The sequence below is a fragment of the Parus major genome, chromosome 18 (genome assembly GCF_001522545.3).
Source record: "Parus major isolate Abel chromosome 18, Parus_major1.1, whole genome shotgun sequence".
Lineage (NCBI taxonomy): Eukaryota > Metazoa > Chordata > Aves > Passeriformes > Paridae > Parus > Parus major.
This window is the reverse complement of record NC_031786.1, coordinates 6,572,128-6,594,366: the sequence shown is the minus strand read 5'-3', so window position 1 is coordinate 6,594,366 and position 22,239 is coordinate 6,572,128. Positions and strand designations below refer to the sequence as shown.

Genomic DNA, 22,239 nt, shown 5'->3' with positions numbered 1-22,239 from the left:
GCAGGTAAATCCATTCAAAAGGTTTGCTCCATTCTGGATCTGTTACTGCACACCAGAACAGGCTGAAATCTGTTTTTGACTTCACAGGAAATCAAATGTGGGAGTTGATTTTTTAAAAACTAATGTTGCAATAGGGGAAAAAAGCTGTACAAGTCATTTGTCAAGCAGAAATTCATTCAGCTTTTAAATTAAAAAAAAAAGTTTTTTGACTGGTGTGTTTTAAGTGCTGATGATTTGAGGACTGTATAGCCCAATGAGAACTTGTCCCTCCACACAAATATAATAAATAAAAACAAGGTATGTTTTTATATATAGAGCCAGAGTCCTTTTGAGCTGTGGGTTTGCAATTGGAAAATTCCCTCCATTTGCACACTGCAGTGCTGCTTACTTTTGAGGCCTGAGCTGAAGATGGGAACCATAGAAACATCAATAATAAATCCCCAGAAGAAAAGGAAGCTTTGCTGAAATAATGTCCCTGCTTGACCCTGAAAGGTGGTTTTAGAAATAAACCTGTGGGAAGCTGGAGGCACAGCCAGGTGTGTGCCAGTCCTCAGGGGATGCAGATGTCCCTTCCAGGTTCAGCCCAAAACAGGCTGGCAGCTGCTTTTAGGTAGATGTGCATGAGGGCAGGGACCTTTCCTAAGCCCAGGACAGAGAACGAAGTGTTCATTCAGTTCAAACACCCAACTTCTGCAGAATCTCAGCAGAGATGCTCTAAGCACCAGCTTCACTCCGACCAGTTAAAGCATTTTTATCTGTCAGGGAGGAAATGAAAATGTGCAGACCAGAAACTCTTCCAGGCTCAGGAAGGATGCTCCACTCCCATGCTAGATGGTTTTGTTGCCAGCATCCCCTTGCTGACACTTTGTGCTTTGTTGGGTTTACTTTGCTGTGTGGGGTGTTTTGGCAGCAGTAAGGGCAGGGAATGCCTGAAGGGGAGAGCCTGGACAGATGCTGAAACCCCAGTGCCAGCTGCACTGAAGAATTATAAACAGCCAAAATCAACTGTCCTGACAGAGCCAATCAAGGCAATCAGAGTGCAATAGATTTTTGTAAAACTTGCCTGTGGTTTTAAACAGCTCAATAATTCTATTCTCAGAGTGTGCTTGAAGGGCTTGGAATTGACTGTGAGGTTTTTAAAATTTTCTTCCGTAGGAGAAAGTAGCAGGAGCTAATTTCTGGAGGTGGTATACTTAAAAATAAGAAACCCAACAAAATCTTCTTTCATAAAGAACAAGAAGATTGTTTCCCTTTGGCTACTCTTCTCTCAGTGCTGAAATTTTCTTGTTCTCTGAGTGTCCAGTCCCCATTGCTCCTTCTGGGGCTGAGAACAATCCTCCCAGGGATGCTGCTCACTTCTCTTGACTATTTCCACTCCCCTAGTGGCACAAACAGTGCTGACTGATCTCTGCCAAGTCCTTAGATCTGTTTTCCTTCCCACTACCTGTATCATCCCTCTTGGTCATGGATCTTGTTTAAAGATCTCTTTCCCTGTTATTTGTCTGTATGTTTGAACTGTCCAACTTTTTCAGTTGACATAGCCAGGTTCCAGCTCTTGTCCCCTCACTGCTGTCAGTGCTATCCCAGATTCCTCCTGTGTAGGATTTACAAGTCAAGCCCAGTTTGAGTAACACAGCCCTTCTCTAGCTCATCATCAAGAAGGGAGGAAGGAGCAGACTAAATGAACTATGGAATTTGCTTAAAACTTGATATCCTCAGAAGTTATCCCACTCCTCTTTAAAGAAGGGAGAACACAGCTGGCAGATCGAGGTATCCCAGCTCCTCACTGGAATCTGTTTTCTGTGAGCAGTTCTGTACATCAGCTGTGTGTCACCCTGTTTTGTACTCACCTGCAGCAACACTCACTGCTGGGCCATCTCTCCCAGTCCATGGCATGTATCTGAAATCTTTGCAACGTTTGAAATAAGCATATTTTAAAGAATTAGGACCATGAGGTGATTTGGGGGGATTAAAGGGATGGAGGTTATGTGCTGTCTTTAATGTGTCAGGGCTCAGCTGCTCTGCCTGGTCCCTGGTGTGCAACTCCTCAGCAACTTTGGTCTGTCACTGGTGGCTTTGTCTTTTCTTGAGCCACCCACTGCTCTCTCCTGGTTTCCTTTGCTAAAGGAGAGTCAAGATAAGAAGTTGCTTTTCTCAGCAGTACTGTAGATTTTATCTGAGACAGCAGCCTACACTTTCCAAGGATAAAATGGCCCTCATTATTCTTCTGTCTTCAGCCCTCATCTGAGGTTTGGGTCATAAATGCTTGTAAAACATCTGAACTTTTTAGACTCAGGAACTAGAGGACAGCAACATGTCAGCTTTCCTTCTCAGCAGCTCATTTTGGTGGTGAAATCAGAGCCCTGAGATGTCGAGCTCCATTCTTAGGCAGCCAGAAGGAGCTTTTGGCATGACTCAGACCTTGTTTTGCTTGGCTTTTCTCTAATCCCATGTCATAAATTTCAGAGGAAGAAGTGGTGAGTGAGAGGAGGCTCTGGATTTCCCCATGTCCAAGGGGTCGGAGGGGTCTGAGGCTGCATGTGGCCCTGGCCCATTTCCTTGTGCTGCTGTGGACAGGGCAGTGCTGCCATCCCATTTTGGAACAGGTACCCACACCCCTTGGGAGGGGTGGTTTGGTCCCAGAGCATGTTCAGGGCAGGTTCCCTGGTTAGCTGTTGTTGTAGGTGTGAGGGTGAGTTTGGAGATAAAATAAAGGGGTCTCCAGCGTGTTTAGGTCTTTATGATATTCTTCTTCTGAAAGATAACTACCCAGCTCAGCCTCTGCTTCCATCCCACAGCCTTCAGAGCATCAGGAGAGCTGGTAGGACCAAAGGGGAAGGCAGAACCTGTACTCAGCACAGCCCTTTTCCCAACTGCACACAAAGCTGGTCTGCTCCTCCTCCCGCTAAAGCCAGGAGTAATTAGCTGTGCTGTGGAAATATAATGAACAGTGGGGCTGGGTTTGCTGGGTAAAGCCTCCCTCAGCACACAGGAGACATCCTAATTAGCCTGATTGGGCCACTACAGGATTCAGGGTTGATGGGGAGATGCTGGAATGTTGTTTTTCCTTTTACTCTGAGCCTGAGAGTGTCAGGAGAAAGGGGGTGGGGGGTGGTGTTTCATTAAAATCCTCCCAAGAAAGACACATGATTTATTTCTCACAGAACAATCGATGTTTCCCATGCTGCAGAAAGGCTGAATATTAATTACAGCAAATGAGCCCCTTCTTACTGAGCTGCCAGTGTTTGTTCTTAGACCTGAGCCCCCCAGTACTGGCTGGGGGCTGTGGCTGGCACAGCCTGGGTGTAAATGTTCATGTGCTTTCTTCAGCGGCAGCAGTTGGCTGAGGAAAAATATCTGGATCTGAATGAAAGCAAAGGACTTGTTCTCACTCTGAGAGGTGACGTTTTACTCTTTTCTTTTTCTTCTCAAATAGTTTCTGGGTTGATAACATGACAAATATACAAGTCCAGAACACTTGAAGGTCTAAGCTGAAATCCTAGCTGGGATCTAGGTGGTTGTAATGAGTTGACCTTTAAGAAAAACAAAAGTGGGAGGGAGTTAAGTCCTAAAAATGTTTTGTGCAGGTTGAAATTTATTTCTTATTTCATGAGGGGAGAGGAAGGAGGACAGGGAGCCCTGATGGGAACAGTCTTCTCCTTTCACAATGTTTCAGTTTCACGGTGGGAGGGACCTGGCTGCTGGAGAAAGGTGCACCTCCAAGAGCAAAGTTCCTAAGGGAGGAAGGCAATAAACTTTTAGAAACTCTCATCAGTGATAACTTCACCCACTATTCTCATCCCTCTGTTTATCCCTACTGAGTCCTCTGTGCCAAAATGTGTATGAAAATGTTAGAATTTGGCTTTCTCTGTTCTTGCCCCATGGGAGAAGCAGGATAGATTGGAGCCTGGAGAAGGATGTGGGTGTGAGATGTCGTGCTCCTGGATGAGGCAGGAGCCTTCCTTGCAGTGGCTGCCCCAGGAGAGCTCTGCTCTCTCCCCTGAAGTGTCTGAGGGAGCAGGGAACGGCAGCCTGGTGTTTGCAAGCTGCTGTGCTTACAGCAACATGTGTAGGAAGATAATTGTAAGAGCTCCTCTAGGCTTAGCAAAGGCAACTGAATAGTAACTAAACACCAGAATAATTAAAATGATGTCACTGACTCTCAAGCTGCCTACTCTGTGAGTGGAAACCTGCAGGGGACACGAGAGCATGGGTTGGAGGGAAGGGCTGACTCATCTGTTAACTCAGTTTTGTGTGGAAGTAATAAGGTTTAAATCTTAAACAGAGATGCTCCAGTTTTGGTTTAACTGAAGCAAAAGATTGGAAAAATCGTTGTCCCAAATGCATTTCTGTGGATCCAGACCCTGCAGATCCTATTGCAATGCAGTGCTGGATGATGATGCAGTTGGTACCTGGGGTAGGATCTGCTCCCTGGTGTGCTAAAACCCCCTCACTGCTGTGCTGTCAGCTCACCTCTGGTGTGATGGGCAGAGCCTGGCTCTCATTTCTGAAGGACTGGCAATGTGTGGACCTGCAGGACGAGGCCCTGAGCCTTCAGTGGTGCTTGTGCTGCTCAGCTGCTGTGTGGGGAGGGCGAGGCTGATGCAGTGACTTGGCTTTGGAGGAGCAGAGGAGGGAGGGCTTCCTGCAAAGGCTGACCCCAGGGAGCATGGAGCTGACTCCAGCAGTGTCTAGAGATGGTGAGAGGTACTGAGGTGACACCCTGATGGCTTTTCTGATATGTTTGTCCTCAGCACTCCTGAAGTGCCCCTGGAAGCACCGCTCTGTGCACTGCCACGTCTCACGCTGAAGCCGCTTCTCAAGGGTGACTTTGCAGTTGTTGAAGCCCAGCTCTAGCCTTTGGGAGGAACCAGAGCTGCAGGTCTCCCTGAGCCAGACTGGGACAGCAGGAGTGGTGCTTTCCATAGCCAAGGCAGCCCCTAGAAAGATGTGAGAGGAATGATTATTGTGTCCTATAGGATCACAGGATCTGTTTCCCAAAGGGGATATGGATAGGGACAAAGGCTCTCAGAGCTGCTGTCCTCTCCCATGCCCTTCTGCAGTTGTGGTCTACATCTCCTAGCAAAGTTTATCCCCCCAGTGGTGCAGCGAGTTCCCTGTTCAAATGCTGCCCTGTAAATGCAGACTCTGGAGACTGGAGGGCTCTCATGTGCTGGAGGAGCCCTTCACCGAGAGATGCTGTAGATGAGATATCCTTCCCCCTTTAATTCGCTCCTTGTGGTTGTGTTTCCTTTTTGCTGCCCCTCCCCAGCCCCACAGCGGGGATGGAGCCAGCAGAAGGGCTGCAGGGGTTTGGCTGTGCTGCTTTGCTAACGGGGGGTGAGCAGGGAAGGGCATTGCTGTGTGGTCCCTGCATCTGGCAGGAGGATTTAGGAGAAGTGAGTGGGCTGGGAACGTATCTGTACCTGCCACGTGGCTCCTCTCCCAGCAGTGAGTCTGCTGAATGAAATGTGTTCAATTAGCAGCCCAGGAGGGCTGAGGAAACAGGATTAGTCAGGTTCTGGCTGCATCCCAGGGGCCAGTGAGTCACCCCACCTTTCCCTCCTCCCCACCCTGCAGCCTTCATCCCTGTGCTCCATCACAGCCGAGGTTTTCTCCTGGGCAGGTTCAGCTGTGCAGAGTCTTCAGGTGAAGAAGGGTGTCCAGGGAAGGATGTCACCAGCTGGGCTCCAGGGACCTCAGCTCCAGGGATGGCTTGGCAGAGCTGTGACTGGGGGAAGGCAGGGGTTTGTTTTGCTTCCTGTGGGGACACAGGGAGGTGGAGAGTGGAACAGAGGCAACTGAGAAGGGTAAGCTGGGGACTGAATCCTGCCACGACCAGCCAAGGGTGGCTTTGTCACTAGGAGGGAAAGTAGGAGTAAAAGTAACTGGACCATCTGCCCTTTTGTGGGAGTTTATCAAGAGCAGAGCTGTGACATGTGGCTTCTCTTGCACCTCTGAGGACAATGAGGGGAAGAGGAGGGGCTGGAGAGTGAACCCATCTGTCGCCCTGCTGTCTGACAAGGCAGCTCACAAACACATGGGATAAGTGCTGGCAAAATGAGCAGAGGAAATTTGTCTCCTCGAGCGTAGTAGGCTGTTGATCTGAAAAAACAGATTGAATAGTTTTTCTGTCACCCTTTGGCTTTGGGGGTGTTTTTGCCCTGGTTTTTCAGCTGGATTTCCCTTTGATTTCTCTCAAGATAGAAAATGGGCTGTGTATGGGAAGCAGGACTGCTGGGAAATGAGCTGCCTTATCTCCGTGCCCTTCTCACGGCGCCTCTCAGGCAGCCCTCACAGCACTCTGGGCTCCCCATCCCTGCACCAGTAGCTGTGCCCTTCCCTACTTTGCAATTCCCTTTATTCAGGCTCTGCCCTTGGTAACCAAGGCACTGAGACAGGAGATCACATAATAAATACAAAGAGCAGAGAGACAAAGAGGTAAAGCTGAACACAAACCAGAATGTCAATGGAACTCTCTGACTGAATAAAGCCAGCTCTGAAAAAGTTGGAAAAGGGACAGGATGTTTGGAGGAGGTCACACCAAGGTGCACATAGACTGTTTAGCTCCTGGAAGGCCTTGCCTTATCATCCAGGTAGGGTGACACTTCTGGAGGCATTTGATCAATTGGTTTGCTCCTAAAGACAGGCTTTTGTTCATCTCACCCTGGGCTTTGGGGTGATTTTGGGAGGCTGACAAAAATTATATGCTGGCTGTGTTCTTTGCTAGTTTGCTTCCTGTCTGTGCCTCTCTTCCCAGCCTTTCAATACACACACAGGTGTCCACATCCTTGTCTTCCCAAGGAGCATTTGTCACCCTTCTATGGATGTAGGTGGAAAGGGAAGGACCCCACAGCCAGAATTTAAACATTTGGACTAGGAAATCCCTTCAGGACAGGGAGGAGAACCATGAGGGAATGGAAACCATGAGCCTTTGCAGGGTGGTGGGATGGGGTACATGCTTCTCCTGGGACACTGGCTAAATGGAAGCCTTGTCCATGGTGTTGGGACCAGCCTCTCCAGCATGGCTTTCCACCTCACACAGATGAGATCTACAGGACTTCAAGCTGGGAGTGTGCCCATGTTGTAGTCAGTGTTGGACTGGTGTGTTGACTTCAGCGTGATGAGATCTGGGGAAGGTCTGCCCCACAAAACCCCTCTTGAGTGCTGCACCAGCTGGTGCTGGGGTGACCTCCCTGCCTGGATAGCCCACTTGCCTCTGTGGTTTTGAGCACATGGCTTGGCCACACCGGTCAGTCCAACTCACTTCAGATGGGAACAGACTCCTTCAACCATAAACACCTTTACTGTGTAAGCAAGATAAAATCTTCAATGTACTGCCCTCCAGAGAGCCCTGATAACTCAGTCTGTTTTCACTTCTCATATTTTCCTTATGGCTGGCAGTGGAGGAAGAAACACCCACCCAGTCATTACCACCTCCTTTCCCAGAACAGTGTGCCAGTTATTCCCATCCCTGCCTCATGGGAGAAAGGTAACACAATAGTTTCCCTTGTCCCGAGGGCAAGTCTGGCTGGCACACCACACATCCTCCTCGACCTTCGCTCCATCCAAGCCCTGCAGGGCAAGTACTGACCAAAGAGCAAAGCAGCTCCGTGAAAAACAGCAGGTGAGCATTCCTGGCAGTTAAAATGGAGCAAAGACTTTTGAGCCATAAAGCTTGAAAGTTCTGCAGGTGTCTGGCTTTGTTGGCTGGGGAAACACAGGCGAAAAATCTCCAAGATACTCTCAGTCAATCTGGATATACTGGTTTTGACAGAGCCTGGAAGAAAATACAGAAAGACCCTGTCCTGAGGTTTGTTCAGTGACTCAGAAAGCAATGTGCTGCATCTGATGGTGTCAAAGGTGCTGGTGTTGCACACCTGACTGCTTTCATCGCTGGAGGTGAGTGAATGGCTGTGTGCTCTCTACAAGGTGTAGGCTGAAGCACTGGCTGTACTTAAATGCACTTCCAAGTGTGATGTGGGTGCATTAGGTGCACCTGTCTGTGTGTGTGTGTGTGTGGCTTAGGACACCCTGTGCAGGTGACACAGTTTTATTCTGGAGGTGAGTAAGGGTGAAATTCTGTTCTGGGCATGTTGTGGGTGGCTGGCAGTGTGAAGCCATAAGTGTGATATAACAAATTCCTTTGGACTGTTTGATGTTTTTAATTCTTTAAATTAAATCCATCTACAGTAACCAGTCCCTCCATGTCTGACAAAGTGTTGAACAATGCCTGCGTGGTCCCTGTGGAGCCCAGCACAGGCTGTTGGTGTAATCCCTGCTTTGAGCTGATCTCTGCTGTCTTTTCTCTACTTCATAATGAGCAGAGTTACTTCCTAACCTCCGACTGCTAAAGCCGCATATACAACACACAGACATTTAATTTTCCCTCTTTTAACTTTGTCTAAAGCATTTGTTATTTTTGAGGAAGCTGTATAAGCAACTCTGCTTCCCCTGAGCTGCTTTTTCACAGCTTCTTGCTCCACGGATCTCTGCACATTGTGATTTTTAGTCCTGTTTAAAACCCTCTGCTGGGGGCTCCCCAATGGCCACATAGACTGTGAGGCACAAGAGCAGCACGAAGAACTAGCACTGTGAAAATCTGCTCGTTGGCATGAAAAGCCACAAAGCTGGTGTTAGCAGCAGTAGTTTTGAGAATTCTTTGCAATCCCTTGAAGCAGTGTGATTATTATGCATCTGATTTTGCTTGAAATATTTGGGATTAGCATCAAAATGAGCCAGTTCTTGAAATGTTTTGGTTGCCAGAAAATACAGCCCACTGGAGGCAGATGGGGCTGGGCTGAAAAGCCAAGCAACAGAGCTGGGTGAGACTTCTGTCCTCAAGATCTCTCTGCTGAGTGCTTCTAGGATATCAGCACAGCCAGCAAAGTCTGCAGATTACTTATAAAAATAATAAATATATGACATTGTGGTTCAAAGGTTCAAGTTTTGAATGAAGAAGCTCTATGTTGACAAGCTGCTTAGGAACCCTGGGCGGGCCAAGAGGTGAGGAATCACTGGGAAGCATTGATAAGGGTTTTACTCTTGTAGGGTGAATATTCCCTCTGGAAATCCTTCTTCTGTCCATTCATCCTCTTTGGGGCCCAGTGGTGGCAGAGTCCTCCTGTGCAGGATGAAAAGTGGCAGCACACTGCATGTCATAGGCTGGGAGGAGTGCAGGATCAGAGTAATGGAGAGGCACCTGCATTTTGGAGGCAGAGGTTTGTAGTCCATAGGCTTCTCCAAGACCTGCCTGAAGCTGCTGCTCCTCTGTCAACTCACAGATCCAGAGGTTTTCTGCTGCCCTCCCTTCGGAGTGCCCTAGTGAACAGCCACAGTCACCGGCAGTGAGCGTGGGGGAAAGTCCTCCAGAAACTGAGTCTGCTGGGTGGATTCTGGCGCCAGCTTCAGGCACACACTGGCCTCTGTCATGCTGTTGTTGTTGGCAGAGCTGCTGTTGTGAGAGGGCTCTTTGGCAGGGCGAATGGCCACCAGGAACTGGCGCTTGAAGGTCTCGCTGAGGGCAATGTAGAGGAAGGGGTTGAGGCAGCTGTTGGCGTAGCCCAAGCTAATGGCAAAGTTGTAGGCATAAAAGAAGGCCATGGATGGGGTGTCGATGCCCAGGTGAATCAGCTGGAGGATGTAGAAGGGAGCCCAGCAAATAAAGAAGGCAGAACAGATGGCGACTGCCATTCGAGTGACCTTCTTTGTACGCACCCGGAGACTCCTCTGGGGCAGCGGGACCACGGTGGTGGCCATGTGCTGCAGGATCTTAAAATAGACCACGCAGATGATGACCAAGGGCACAGCAAAGGCCAGCATGAACTGGTAGAGGGTGAACCAGTAGATGTCAGTCTCTGGGTTGGGGAGCAGGAGAGCGCAGCGCACGGTGCCATCCTCCAGGGGCATTAGGCCTGCGTACATCCACACGGGAATGATGGTCAGGAAGGACAGGAGCCACACCAGGCAGATGACCAGAGCCGCAACGCACGGCGTCCGAACGTAGGTGGATTTGAGGGGGTAGACGGTGGCCAGGTAACGGTCCAGTGTCATCACTGTGAGGATGTTGGTGCTGGTGATCTGGCTGTTTGTGTCCAGGGCGGTGATGATGGTGCACAAGGGAGCTCCAAAGTACCACGAGCCGTCGCCCAAGAGCTGGTGGATGAGGAAGGGCATGCCCAAGAGGAACAGGAGGTCCACGATGGAGAGGTTGAAGATGAAAATATCAGGCACGGTCTGTTTGCATTTCAGCTTCTTCTTCTTGACGATCGTGTAGATCACAATGAGGTTCCCTGTGATGCCCAGGAAGCAGATGATGCTGAAGACACTGGGCATGATCACATTGGTGTGTGGTGCTGGCTTCTCTGCTACTGCCAAAACAAACCAAAGCAGTGAATGCAACCCCTTCACAGCTCAGTGTGCTTGCCCTGTCCTGCAGATGGACCCATCCCCATCAAAGACACCTTTCCTAGCATTTGGAAAGGCTTAGCTGGGGATTTGGCACTTCCTTCTCTGCCTCTCAGTACATGCAGCATGCCACCCAAACCTGGCTGTGTAGGCAGCTTTCCTCAGTGCTCCCGGTGTGCTTCTGTCCTGTTCTGCAACTCCCCAGCCCTTTTTTGAGGTGCTAACCTCTGGCTGGTGTGTCTCTGCATTCACCAGCACCTAACAGAGCTGAGAGTAACTTTTATTCCATGGAGTGAAGTGTTTTTAGCTGTTTTTGAGGGGAGTGGGTGAGGCAGCTTATGCTTCACCCACTAGAGAAGTAAAGCCTTTCTGTGGGTGCCAAAATCTGGACAAAGCCAATGCTCAAGCTGCTGTCAGAAAGCTTCAGCTGATCTGTTGGGTAGTTTATCTGTTGTATGGTATGAGATACAGAGTTCATTGACCATGCAGGCAGACAGCTCATGCTTATCTGTATGGTGAGATCTGGGACCGTACCCTCACTGTGTCCCTGTTCTCTTATCAAGGTTGGGCCAGAGAACATTCTCCTTTCTGTCTTCCTTCCCTGCCTCTTTCCCTTTCTCTAGTTTCTTTCCTACAAGGAAATCCAAGTATGTGGCCAGATAAGGATTGGGAGTATGTTTCAGAAGGGCCCTTCAACAGGGATTGTCCTAGAAGAAAAACAGCTTAAAGCTGCTGTCTTTGAGATCTGGATTTCCAAGGAAAATTCTTGCCTGATAACACTTAGCTTACCTATGCCAATGCTTGACTGTTTCTCTTTGGGGTGGGATCCCCAAACATAATCAAATTCACATTGGTGTTGTCCCTCACCTGGGTGTAAAATCACTTTTTGAAGGCACAAGTGCTTGGGCACCAGAGGTTGAAGGCAGTGATGCTGGTGCTCTCTGTTCTGCAGGGTTCCCGTGTGCTGAAATCTAAAATAGCCCTTCTTAGCTGAGGCAAATCTCATTTTGTCTCATTATTCCTCTCCTATGGGACCTGGTGGGTTTTTTTTCTAGGAAATGGTTTTGTGTGAGTTATTTATGTGTCTGTTACAGGGACTGTGTGTGACAGCCCCTCAGCCTAGGCTGCCTTTCATTGAATTGCAGATGATTCAATGTGCTGTTAATTGGAAATGCTTTCAGTCACTGAACTGTTCCATCTCCATAGCAGCAGAAGTGGGGAAGCCTCTTCCAACAGAACCTAGGGAAATCTTGAAAACGAGATTAAGTGGAATAACAGATACTTAGAGGTGTAGTCTTTGCCAAAGTGGTGTCTGTTTGCTGAAGTGGTATTGGCTGATTTTGACCTCTGGAATTCTTGAGGACAAACTTCTCCACATTTACTTTGGTGTGACAGAGAAGTTTGACAGAATTGGCAAGATAACTGGGGCTACACTGGTGGCTTGTGGCTGGAAACGTGTGTGTGCCATATTTCAGTGCTCTTAGAAGTGGACCATGATGAACTGCCACTGGCTCAGTCCTTCTGGCATCAGGAAGCAGCCAGCTTAGGCATGAACAATGCCAGTGCCAGAAACCAATAAAGCAGTTCCTGCACCATTTTATTGGGAAGCCTTTCTGCAGGTGTCGGAAAGCAGCCAGCGAGGCACAGGAGAACTAGCAGGGGCCTGAAGGTGGAAGCCAGGCTTGGCTGATAAGGCAAAAAAGCCTTGTCCAGACCATTTGTAGGGGTTGAAGTGGTCCCTGTTCCTCCTGGTGACCCATTAATGCAAGGAAATGCCCTGTTATATGATTTTTAGTAGATATCCTACAGCCATCAGCACCCTCTTAAACCTGACAGTCTTGAGCATCCAAAGACATCTCAAGCCTCCTTAATGCTGGAAGATGGAGGACTAGAAACTGGAAGATGATGATTCTGGTCCTGCTGCTCTGCATGTAGCTGTTATGAGTTCTGATCTCCTTTCTTTTAACCACAAACTTTATGAGTGTGGTGGGAAAGGATTGTTTGGGTGAAAGATAAATGCCACATGGTTAGCTGGAAATCGAGACAAAATGTCCCTTTCCTTCTGTATAACTGATACAGTGATCAGGTTATTCTGTAACATTTGGAGTGAGCTCAGCCAGCCTCAAAGCAGGATGTGTGCACACCCAGCTTTGTGTGAGAGGTGCTGTAGCATCTGTCCTGCTGATGGTGTCCATACAAGCAGGACTTGCAAGAATTATTAGCTGCACTCATTTGAAGCTGTAGTTCATGCGTGTTTTATAGACTGGAGTCAGAAGAGCACATCTCTCAAATACTCAAAAGTTCTGTCTTTTCTAAAGTCTCTTTCATCTTGAGACATCATTGAATCTGAATTTTCAGTGCTGCTTTTGTGCATATCCAAGTGAATATATTTTGTATTTAAGCAGCTACTTCAAGCATTGATTTGTCCTTTTTTGTGGCTGCCCTGATAGTTTTTCTTAAAGTACCAAAGGGGCTGCACTATGTGAACTGCATGAGGACTGGGCTAATTTTTTTTTCCCCTCTAAGGTGGTTGTCATTCTAAGCCATACCCTGATATGTAAGAGATTTCATCTTCACTGCATTTCAGAAGTACCTAGAGCACACTTTTGGTTTCTAAAGGACTGTGCTGGTGCAGAGAGAGTCAAAGACCATGTATAAACCACTTTCTGCTGAAGAGTCTCACCAACTTGAACCACTGAGAACTGAGCCATTGCCTGACCCTAAACTATTGATTTTAAAACAAGGTGGGATGGAGAAAATGGGAGACCGGTGAGGATCTCTGCATCCTTCTCATCTTCTCTGTGCTCCCTTCCCTGTCTCGCCGGGCTGCTTCCTCCCTCCCCGGCAGCCAGGACCTGCGGGCTGCTGGAGTTTGGAGCCTGGCAGCCAACAGGTAGCGGCTGGTTCGGAGCCGCGGTGGCAGCAGCGGTGCCGGGAGGGTCCCGCAGCCCCGGGGGCTCAGCCCGTGCCCCGCCCGCCCGGCGCTGTCCGCCCGCGGGTGCTGAAAGCGGCCCCGCCGAGTGCGGGGGTCCCGGCCCCAGCCCCCACCATCGCCCCCAGCTCCGCTGAGCCCCGGCCCTCCCAGCCCCGCTCACCTGAGCCGTTCTGAGCCTCCGGCGCCGAGAAGTTGCGGGAAGAGTTGCCGGGGGCCATGGCAGCGAGTGCCGGGGCCGGGGACGAGAAAGTTGGGCAAGTTCCCCCGGCGGCTGGGGTGGGATGATGGGGTGGGATGGGATGGGAGATGGGATGGGCTGGGGTGAGATGGGCTGGGGTGGGATACGATGGGCTGGCTCCCGGCGGGATGCGGGAGGAAGGAGCCCTCCCACAGCGGGCGAGCAGCGGCTGAGGCTCGGCTGCGGTCGGTTCCGCTCCAGCCCCGCCGAGCCCCGAGCAGGTTCTGACATCAAGGAGCAGCTGACTCGGGCACACAGCCGGGGGCGAGCATCCCTGGCCGGCGGTGGGAGGGAAGCGGGTGCGGAGCGGGGCAGATACGGGGCTGGGCAGTGCCCCTCACATCACACCCCGAGGGGATGGCTGGGATCTGCTCCCTCCCTCTCACGGCCAGCCTGCCCTCCCCGGCGGCAGGACGAGTATCAGATTTTTGCCTTTTAAGTAGCTCTGATCTGCCTTCGGTGTGTATTTTTCTCATTACGGACACATGCACTTTTCATCCCCGAGTCAGAGGCACAGCCCCAGTGGGGCTGAATGATGTTAAGGAAGAAAATTACCTACTGAAAACTGGTTTTTTTTGGTCCTCTAATGCCTCTAACTTCAATTCTAACCTGAGACACTTCACTTATAATTAATTCTCTGCTGTTTTCTGCTGTTCTGCTTCTTGCCACAGCTCATTTGCTTCCTAGCTCCAGAAATGTGCTCTGTTGTTAGCTCAGATTATATTTGTCTTCTATTTACCTTAAAAATACTAGGCAAGGACTCCCTTGGGTTTTGAGAAGCTGTTTTACTCTTTTCTTTGCCTTGCCAGAGCAGTAGCCTGTGCTTTTCTGTGGCTTTGAGCTGATGATTGTGTTGTGCTCCTGGCCACTGTTTATACTTGAGATGGATTCCTCCATTAGGGTTTGATAAATCACATGTTACCAAGGCAAACAGATCGTTCTGTACCTCGGAGCACTTCCTGCACTGAAAAAAACCCCATGATATCATGTCAGAAGCCTGTGAGAAACCCGACAGCAACAGGCAGGGTTTTCTCTGTGGCAGAGCACAGTGCAGGGGGTTTGGTTTGCTTTATAAAAACGACATATGTCTGTCTGGCAATCTCCCTTACTTCTGTCCCTTTCTTTCTGTAGTTGCAAAGTCTGGCAGCAACTGCAGGAGACGTTTTTTGGAGCTTCTTAAGTCTGTAGGCACCAATCTGTGCCATAGAAGGGAGGCCCTGCACACACAGAGCAGCAAACCCAGCATGGGCTGTCAGACAGATTTGGCATTTTCAGTATGGGCCATTTTTGTGTAACCCAAAGAAGTTCATCATTATTAGGTTGTCCTCTAGTGGACCAGCAGCAGACAGAAACCTGGTGCACATTTTGCCCTGGCATTGATGCTCTTAGAAATCAGAGACAGGCTGAGGCCAATTTGACTGCTCTGCTGTAAGGTTTTTGTTGAGTCCCTGGAGTTGCCTCAGTCAGTGATTTGCCTGTGAGTTTTTTCCATGGCAAGTATCTGTGGTATCTGAGTTTTGAATTCGTACAGCTTGGGAAAATGTGGTGTTTCTCAGTATTTTCTTTAAAAACTCTTTCCTTCATGTCTTGGGTGAATGTTAGTGTTCATCTGTATGGGGTTACTGCTGCAAAGCAAGCAGTGGTTTGTGTGTGGGTGTTGGAGTGCTGTGAACAGGGTGCTGTCCTCTGCAGAGAGTGCCTTCAGATAATTTAGTTTTATCCAGGCTTGAAGTATGGATTAGGAGTGTTTGCATGGGAAACTGGTAGGCAGTTGCTATTCCAAACATTTTCCCTGCATTGACAAGATCCTACTCACTTTCCCTGGAGAGGAATGTGGTATCTTATAGCTTTCGAATAATCTGACATTTAAATATAGCAGTTGTTCCAAGCACTTTGCTTTTACTTTGCAATCTCAGCTATTGCTATTCACTTAGAAAAGCCTCACACATGAGGAAGCTGTAATTCCTTCTTCTCAGCTGTAGAGGCTGAGAAGAGGCATAAAAACCCACAGCAGCTCTGTCCCTGACATGACAAAGCCATGTTTAGCATCTGGGATCTGCCTCACCACCATTTCTGTGTCACTGTTTTATTGCTGGGCTTTTATATTCAGGCTTTGACAATGTTTGTTTTCCCCTTTTTATGCTCTGTCAATAATCTGGAAGTTCTTGCCCCAGGGAGGGACTGGTTGTACAGAGTTTTGCCAAGTTGAAGGGATAGGGAGAAGGGAGGAATATTAACTGCAGCAACTGGTGATGTGCAGCCTGTCTGTGCCCAGAGCTCGCCGTCAGCAGCAGGAGCAGGCACGGTAATCGACTCATTATCTGCCTGAACACTTGAAGACAGCAGGTCTCTGAAGGACTGGTTCTGTGAGTGTTCATCTACTGGAAACTGCAGCAGGGATGAGCTCTCAGGAGACCTTGGGATACAGCCGATGAGTAGTACTAACCACTGCATGTAATTACAAGGAAGACTGAGGCACTAACCCCTTGAAAACACCTCTTAAAAGAGAGATATAGTAATTAACATTTAAGCAGGGAACTGCCATCTCAATAGCCTAATGATGTAGATAAAAGTGAGGAAATGGAGCTCAGCCCTTGAACATAAAAGAAAGAAAAATTACTTCTTCCTACAAACTTGGCATCGCTACTACTCTTAGACCATCCTGTCTGCAAAGTCGCTGTAATGAAGAAAGATAGTAATCATCCAAAGCTGCTGCTAGGCAAATTCTGCAACCAGGGAATGAATCTGGCTGGTCTAACAGCAGTTTAACCCTGAAAGGCTCTTGCATTTCAGTAATGAGTTATATTTCCTGTGCCTGTCCCAGCTGGAGATCCTGACTTACGCAATGCGAGTGGAACCACAGCATCCCACGGGGCAGAGAGCAACGCCGGCTTCTGTTACTGTGCTACTGAAACCATTTCCCTAGCTGGTTTCACCAAATAATTTCTCATTAAATGGAGACTTTCTCATTTGCTAAATATTTATTTAGCACCTGGCTGTTGCTCTGATTTCCATTCTGGAGAGAGGAGCCTCCACTAAGAGCCAAGTTGCAAATCCTCCCCTCGAACTCATTGCTCCCCTTACTCACCACTCCAGTCTTAAAGAATGGACCTCTGATTTTTATTGCTTAGCTCTTTGACTGTGATTATATTGATCAAATAGCCTAATGGGTGAAGTTTTGTCCTTGTAGTGGCCTTAGGGATAGGGATGATCTCACTCAGGATGTGTTAGACATGGTGCATCAACTGTCCATGCTGGCTGAGTGCTGTCTTTGTCTGATAGCTGCACATCAGCCTCCCTTCTTTCCAGGCAAGATTGGTAAAGTGGTCTCCAACTGTTCCATTTTATCTCCTTTGATTCTGGAAAATGTGTCTTTGCCACATTTTCCTTCTCTGTAGATGAAAAGTGATAGCAAACTTAAATAATTTCCTTAACGCCATATGCTGAGCTTGAGGTCAAAAATTGACAGCAATTCTCTCTAAAACCGCCCTGACTTAGGCAGCATCTTATCCATCTTCCTGCAATGTCTGTCTCAGCACATTTGTATCTTCACAGAGGGATGTGTACTGAATGTAATGACCTGATTAAAAAATTAAATACAGAAAACTCAAATGTTTGGAGGAGTGGGTTTGTGAAGGCAGCTTGATGGTGACTCAGGTGCTGCTGTCATTGATCCAGATGTGCACAGCTGTATGTATGGCCTGGCAGGCTGGAAAGAAGCAGATGTTGTGTTGGTGCCTAACTTGATTCAGGTCGGTGCTACTGCGTGATCCAGTTCTGCCCTGAGCTGGTATTAATGAGCAATGAGCCTGAGCCATGAGCAAACCCCTGATTTCCCAACTCCCAGGCTCTGCTTTCTCTTAGACATGAGCATCTCTAATGAAAGCAGCAGGTGAATTTCCTGTCTCAGCTGCTCAATAGCCACATGTGGCTTTACAGGAATTCTTCAGCTAAATGGTCATCTAAGCTCTTCTGTTATCTGTGCTGGATTTCTAATTAATTAACACAAAGTGGGCATTTATTTGAAACTAGATGATTACCTCCCCTCTCCCTGCAAGTTCCTGCCCTTGAAATGACAGGTCTGAGCTGCCTGGCTCATTCCAGTCCCACACTGCTAATTTGAGGTTTAATACCTCAGCCTTTGCCCATCCCACTGCTCTCAGTGAGCCAAAGGCCAGGGCAGCACCTTCTGTCATTTTGTTTTCATTGCTAAAAGTTAGAGGATCCCAGAGACAAAGGCACAGCCAAAAATAACAAGGGGCTAAGCAGGACTTGCTCTGTGAGAGGCTGGTGGGCTCCAGGGCTGGGACAGTGATGCACTGAGGTCTGGGATGTGGATGTGTGCTTGGTGAAACTGGCAGATCCCGTTCTTGTCTGAGATAAGAAGCTGCCAGGACATTGTTGGACAGGAACAGCCAGGTGCCCTTAGGGACACAAATCCTGCCTCAGGGGTATGTATTTGTTGTTAATCGCTGATTCCCTTTTACAAGAACAGGCATTAGCACAAGGAGAAGGCAGCTGTAACCTGAATTCCTCCTGAGTCTGAACAGAGGGGGGAAAAAAGTTTTGTGGCTTGTGGATAGCTGTTCATGGAGCTTGAGGAGACAGAGCAGAAGGGTTGATGTGGAGGGTTGATGACCAAGAATTGGTGTCTGCCTAACCCAAAATGAGTGCTATGCCATCCTTCTTTTCAATGAGAATTAGGGTGTTGTTAGCTTGGAAATGGAAATTGCAGATCCAAGATGAAGCAAAGGGGAAAATCCTGAGAGGTTCAAGTCAAGGAAACGAGATAAACTCCATTTGGTGTCTGGAAAGAGCTGTCACATGAAATTGCAAATCCAAGTGTAAGGCTTTATGACAGAACTAATAAAAAAAGTGGTGTTTTATAACCAGAGACTGCAATCCTGCCTAGTTCTGAGAAGGGGTTTGGGGGGGGGAAGAAAGCAGTAATAGTTGATTTTTTTAATCTACCTGAAGTCCTGTAAAACATTTGATACAGCGTGTCACAGGAAATTTTTAATTTGCAGAAGACGTGAACAAGCACAAAATCTGTAAAATCAATAAGGAATTAAATCACAAGTGGGACCAACGAGGGGGCTGTTAGTAGTGGTAGCATGGGATAGGAAACCCTCCTGACACAAACCTGCAGGAAAAGCTCTGCTCACCTCAGCAGCTGGGTCGCTGGAGCAGGCAGATGTTCCTTTCCTCTCCAATTCCCCCCAGGGAAACCAACCATATGCTCCCTGTGCCACTGCAGGGCACAGAGGCATCTGCTGGGGTTGGAGGCAGTGGCTCAGGGCAGTGAAGAGGTGGGAACCTTTTAAAATGATAATGAAAAAGTAAAATGATGCTCACTTATGAAAACAATAATCGCTAAAGTGCTTTGCCTCTTGGGCTGTTAAGTGCTGAGAGCAGAGGCAGATGCTCCAGCAACAGGAGCCAGCATTTGTTATCAGCTGGGAGTTCATTAGTTGGAGAGATGGGAGAGGAGCAAGATGTGGGTTCAGTGTGAGCTCCCTGTTTAACATGGCTCAGAAAAGGTAAATGTGATTCTCAGAGGGACCTGCTGTGATGTTTCCCTGGCAGGAGTTACTGTTGTGTAAACTGGAGCTGAGGCTTCCTCTGGAAACCTGTGTGGATTCTTCACCTTTCAAGTCCAGATCTACGCAGAAAGTTGAGCTGCAGAAACACTGAGTGAGTCAGGACAGAGTTAGGGCACAGAGAGGTGAGCAGAGTGATGCTGGAGATGAACAGACCTAGTACCACATCCAGTTTTGCAGGTCAAGCTCACAGAAAAAATGCTGTCTCCAATGGTGCTTTCTTTCAGAATCAGTGCAGGTTCCAGGAGAAGGGTTAAACAAGCAGAAGCTGGCCATTTTGCTGGTTGCCTTAAAATATTTGGAGAGAGTTCATCTGGATAAAAATCAGCCCCAAATGTTATTTTTGATTGACTCAGTTCCTGGAGGGTTTTGTGGCAGTGGAAGATGTGGATACATCACTGCAATGCTTCCTAAATGTCCCAGTCTGCCACTGGGCATCTTTCTCTCCTCTCCCCCTGCTTTTTCCTGCTGTGTGAGAAGGGCTGTTGGTCTAGAAGGCAACAGAGATATTTCTACTGCCTCCTGCCCTGGGTTATTAGTCTGTGCAAAAGGCCCCTTCCCACATCTTGAGCCACCATAGCACCGTGGCTCAGCACACTCAGATCATCTTTCCACTGGCACCGTGCACAGTGTCCTGCTAATGCCTGTGGTTTGTTTTTTTTATCCTTGTTTTCCAGACTGGGGTGACAGTCAGTGCCTTTGCAAAGCCATTTAAAATGTGCTAAGTTTTGTATTAGACCGTGTGTGTGTGTGTGTGTACGAATCTGGGCTGCTGAGGTTGCAGCTGGGGTTGTCAGCAGACCCAAGAAGCCAGACCTATCTCTAGGTCCAGGATTTATTCTCATCAGAAATCATAGTTAATTAAAGCCTTCTTCTGAAAGGAATTTCTTACCCACACTGGAGGGATAACAAAGTGAAAGCCATGTCCTTAATCCTGCCCTTTCATCTCCTAGAAACTCCTTCCTCTCCTGTCTCTTTCCCTCTGTCCTGATTGTTAAAAGAAATGAGAAATAATTTCCATTTGGAAAAAACCCAAGACAACAAAACTCCAGCCCAGCTGATCGCAACAGAAGCCGAGGAGACGGAGCTGAAAGGAGGGAACTGTTAATGAAGCATCAGCAGCGAGCCAGGGGCAGGAGCTGGAGCCAATCCAGATGGCACCGTTAATTCCCTGCATCCACTTTAGACGCGTGTCCTCCCGGGAAGAGCTCGGCCGAGCAGCCGCTCTCCGCAGCACCGGTCAGCTGCAGCCTCGCCCCCACCCCCAGGAGGGGATTTGCCTGGGTTATTCCAGGCTTCCACATCAACTCATCCGAATTCCCTCTATGGATGGGGAATGACATCCTCGCTGCTGACCCATTGAGGGAAAATGGAGCCCCAGATTTTGGTTTCCGTGCATTCCTGCATGGATGCATCAGTGCTCCGATTGCTGCTCTCCTTCCAGCCATCCCCGTCAACGTGGCTGTGATGGGCCAGGAAGGAAGAGAGGAGCAATGGGAATGGAGGCATCAATGGGGATGGAGAGCAGAGGTGCAGCAGCATGGCCCCACTGGCAGAGCGTGCCGTGGCTGTGCCAGCACTGTCCCGTCTGCTCTTGAGCTCTCACAGCTTCCCTTCATCCACAGGGAACCTGGATATTGGTGTTTCCTGGCCTGGCAGATAAGGCGGCCTCGCCGTTAATCAGGGGGCCTGGAGAATGGGATCAACGCAAGGCAGGCGTGCTGCAGAGTTAATCTCCTTTACTCCCCGATGATGGATGGAGCTCATTGCAGACATTAATCAAGTCTGTGAGTGTGCACCAGGCAAAATGGATTAGACACTGTGCTCTTGGCAGAGGCACGTCCCCAGTCCCTGGGCAGTCCTGGAGGAAGCCCGACGTGGTGGCAGTGCCAGTCAGGGCTGCAGCACAGCGATGTGGTGTGGGTGACAGGGATTACAGATGCCAGAGGCCCAGGATTGCTTAGGTGTGTCCCCACTTCTGCTCTGCTGGTGCTGGCTGTGCCTTCCCAGGGGCTCAGGGCTGGGTGAGGTGCCTTCTGGTCACGGCTGGATTGTGCTTATCCATGGAGCTGCCCTTCTAAACAACCTGCAGAAGGTCCTGGGATGGTTTCAGGGACGTTGGAACATCTCCAGTTATGGAGCCCCCAGAGGAGGCCCAGCTGCCTGTGAAAGGAAACTGTGGTGGAAATGGAAGAAGGAGCATCAGGCAGCAGAAGCCACCTGTGAGGCTCTGGAGACTGTGGGAAAGGGCTGTCCTGGATAAGCAGGAATAGGATCCACTGTCACATCCCAGCCCTGGCCATGGCTCTGCAGAATGCTTTGTAAAAGGCTTTTTCTGGTGTGAGATCCTGTTCCAGCTCTGAACTGTGCTGCTTTGGACATCATAGACTGAAGGAGTGGTGTCTTGGAAGCAAAGCAAGATGTTTTCAGGCAACATGAGAAAAATGTTCTTCATCTGCTTAGTACTGGTGTTGGAAGGACCAGCAGTGACCCCAAAACCTCATCTTCCAAAGGGGCAGAAGTTCAGGCCTGAGGAAGCAGAGGGAGATGCCCAGGAAAGTTTTGGACTGTGGCACTGCACAAATGTCACACCCCAGGGAGCAGGATATGGATTTCCAGCACTGCCACCCTGCAGCACCTGCTTCCCCCTTAGAAATGAGCAGCTCAGGGCATTCCCAGCGGGCAGCCCTGAGCCCTGGTCTGTTGGAGCGATGCCGGTGGCCCACGTGCTCCCTGCTGCACGGCAGCTGGAGCTGCAATATCCACTGACAGCCAACAAGTTGTGGTTTTCTGATGATTAATGACACCTCCCTACTCATGGGAGCCATTCATCCTCCACACAGCTGGATGATAGCGGAGCCAGAGGGAAATTTGGGTGTTTCCAGAGAATAAGGAGTGCATGCTGCAGTTGTGAGTTGGTTTATTCCCCCCACATCAGTCCTGGAAGGGGGCTCAGTTTCTGCAGGTAAATGTGCCTGACCTTCATTTCCAGGATGGATGCAAGTGGATGGGTGGAATCTAAGAGGTTTGTTAAGAGACATTTTCTTTCCCCCCTCTGC

At 48.9% G+C, this 22,239-nt stretch overlaps 1 protein-coding gene across 1 annotated transcript; it reads right to left on the bottom strand.

The window, feature by feature from the left end:
• Nucleotides 1-8,585: 8,585 nt before the first annotated feature.
• LOC107212459 (melanin-concentrating hormone receptor 1-like) lies at nucleotides 8,586-13,600 on the bottom strand. The gene is made up of 2 exons (XM_015645732.3): nucleotides 13,503-13,600; nucleotides 8,586-10,370 (listed from the first exon to the last, which is right to left on the bottom strand). Exons 1-2 carry the CDS (start codon nucleotides 13,558-13,560, stop codon nucleotides 9,322-9,324), a joined length of 1,107 nt encoding a protein of 368 aa, XP_015501218.1. The 5' UTR covers nucleotides 13,561-13,600; the 3' UTR covers nucleotides 8,586-9,321.
• Between the last annotated feature and the right edge of the window lie 8,639 nt (nucleotides 13,601-22,239).

Coding starts and splice junctions, on each gene's coding strand:
- LOC107212459 (XM_015645732.3), bottom strand. CDS start 13,560: ATGGCCCCCGGCAACTCTTCCCGCAACTTCTCGGCGCCGGAGGCTCAG. Junction 10,371..13,502: donor GGAGGCTCAGAACGGCTCAG/GTGAGCGGGGCT, acceptor TTGTTTTGGCAG/TAGCAGAGAAGCCAGCACCA.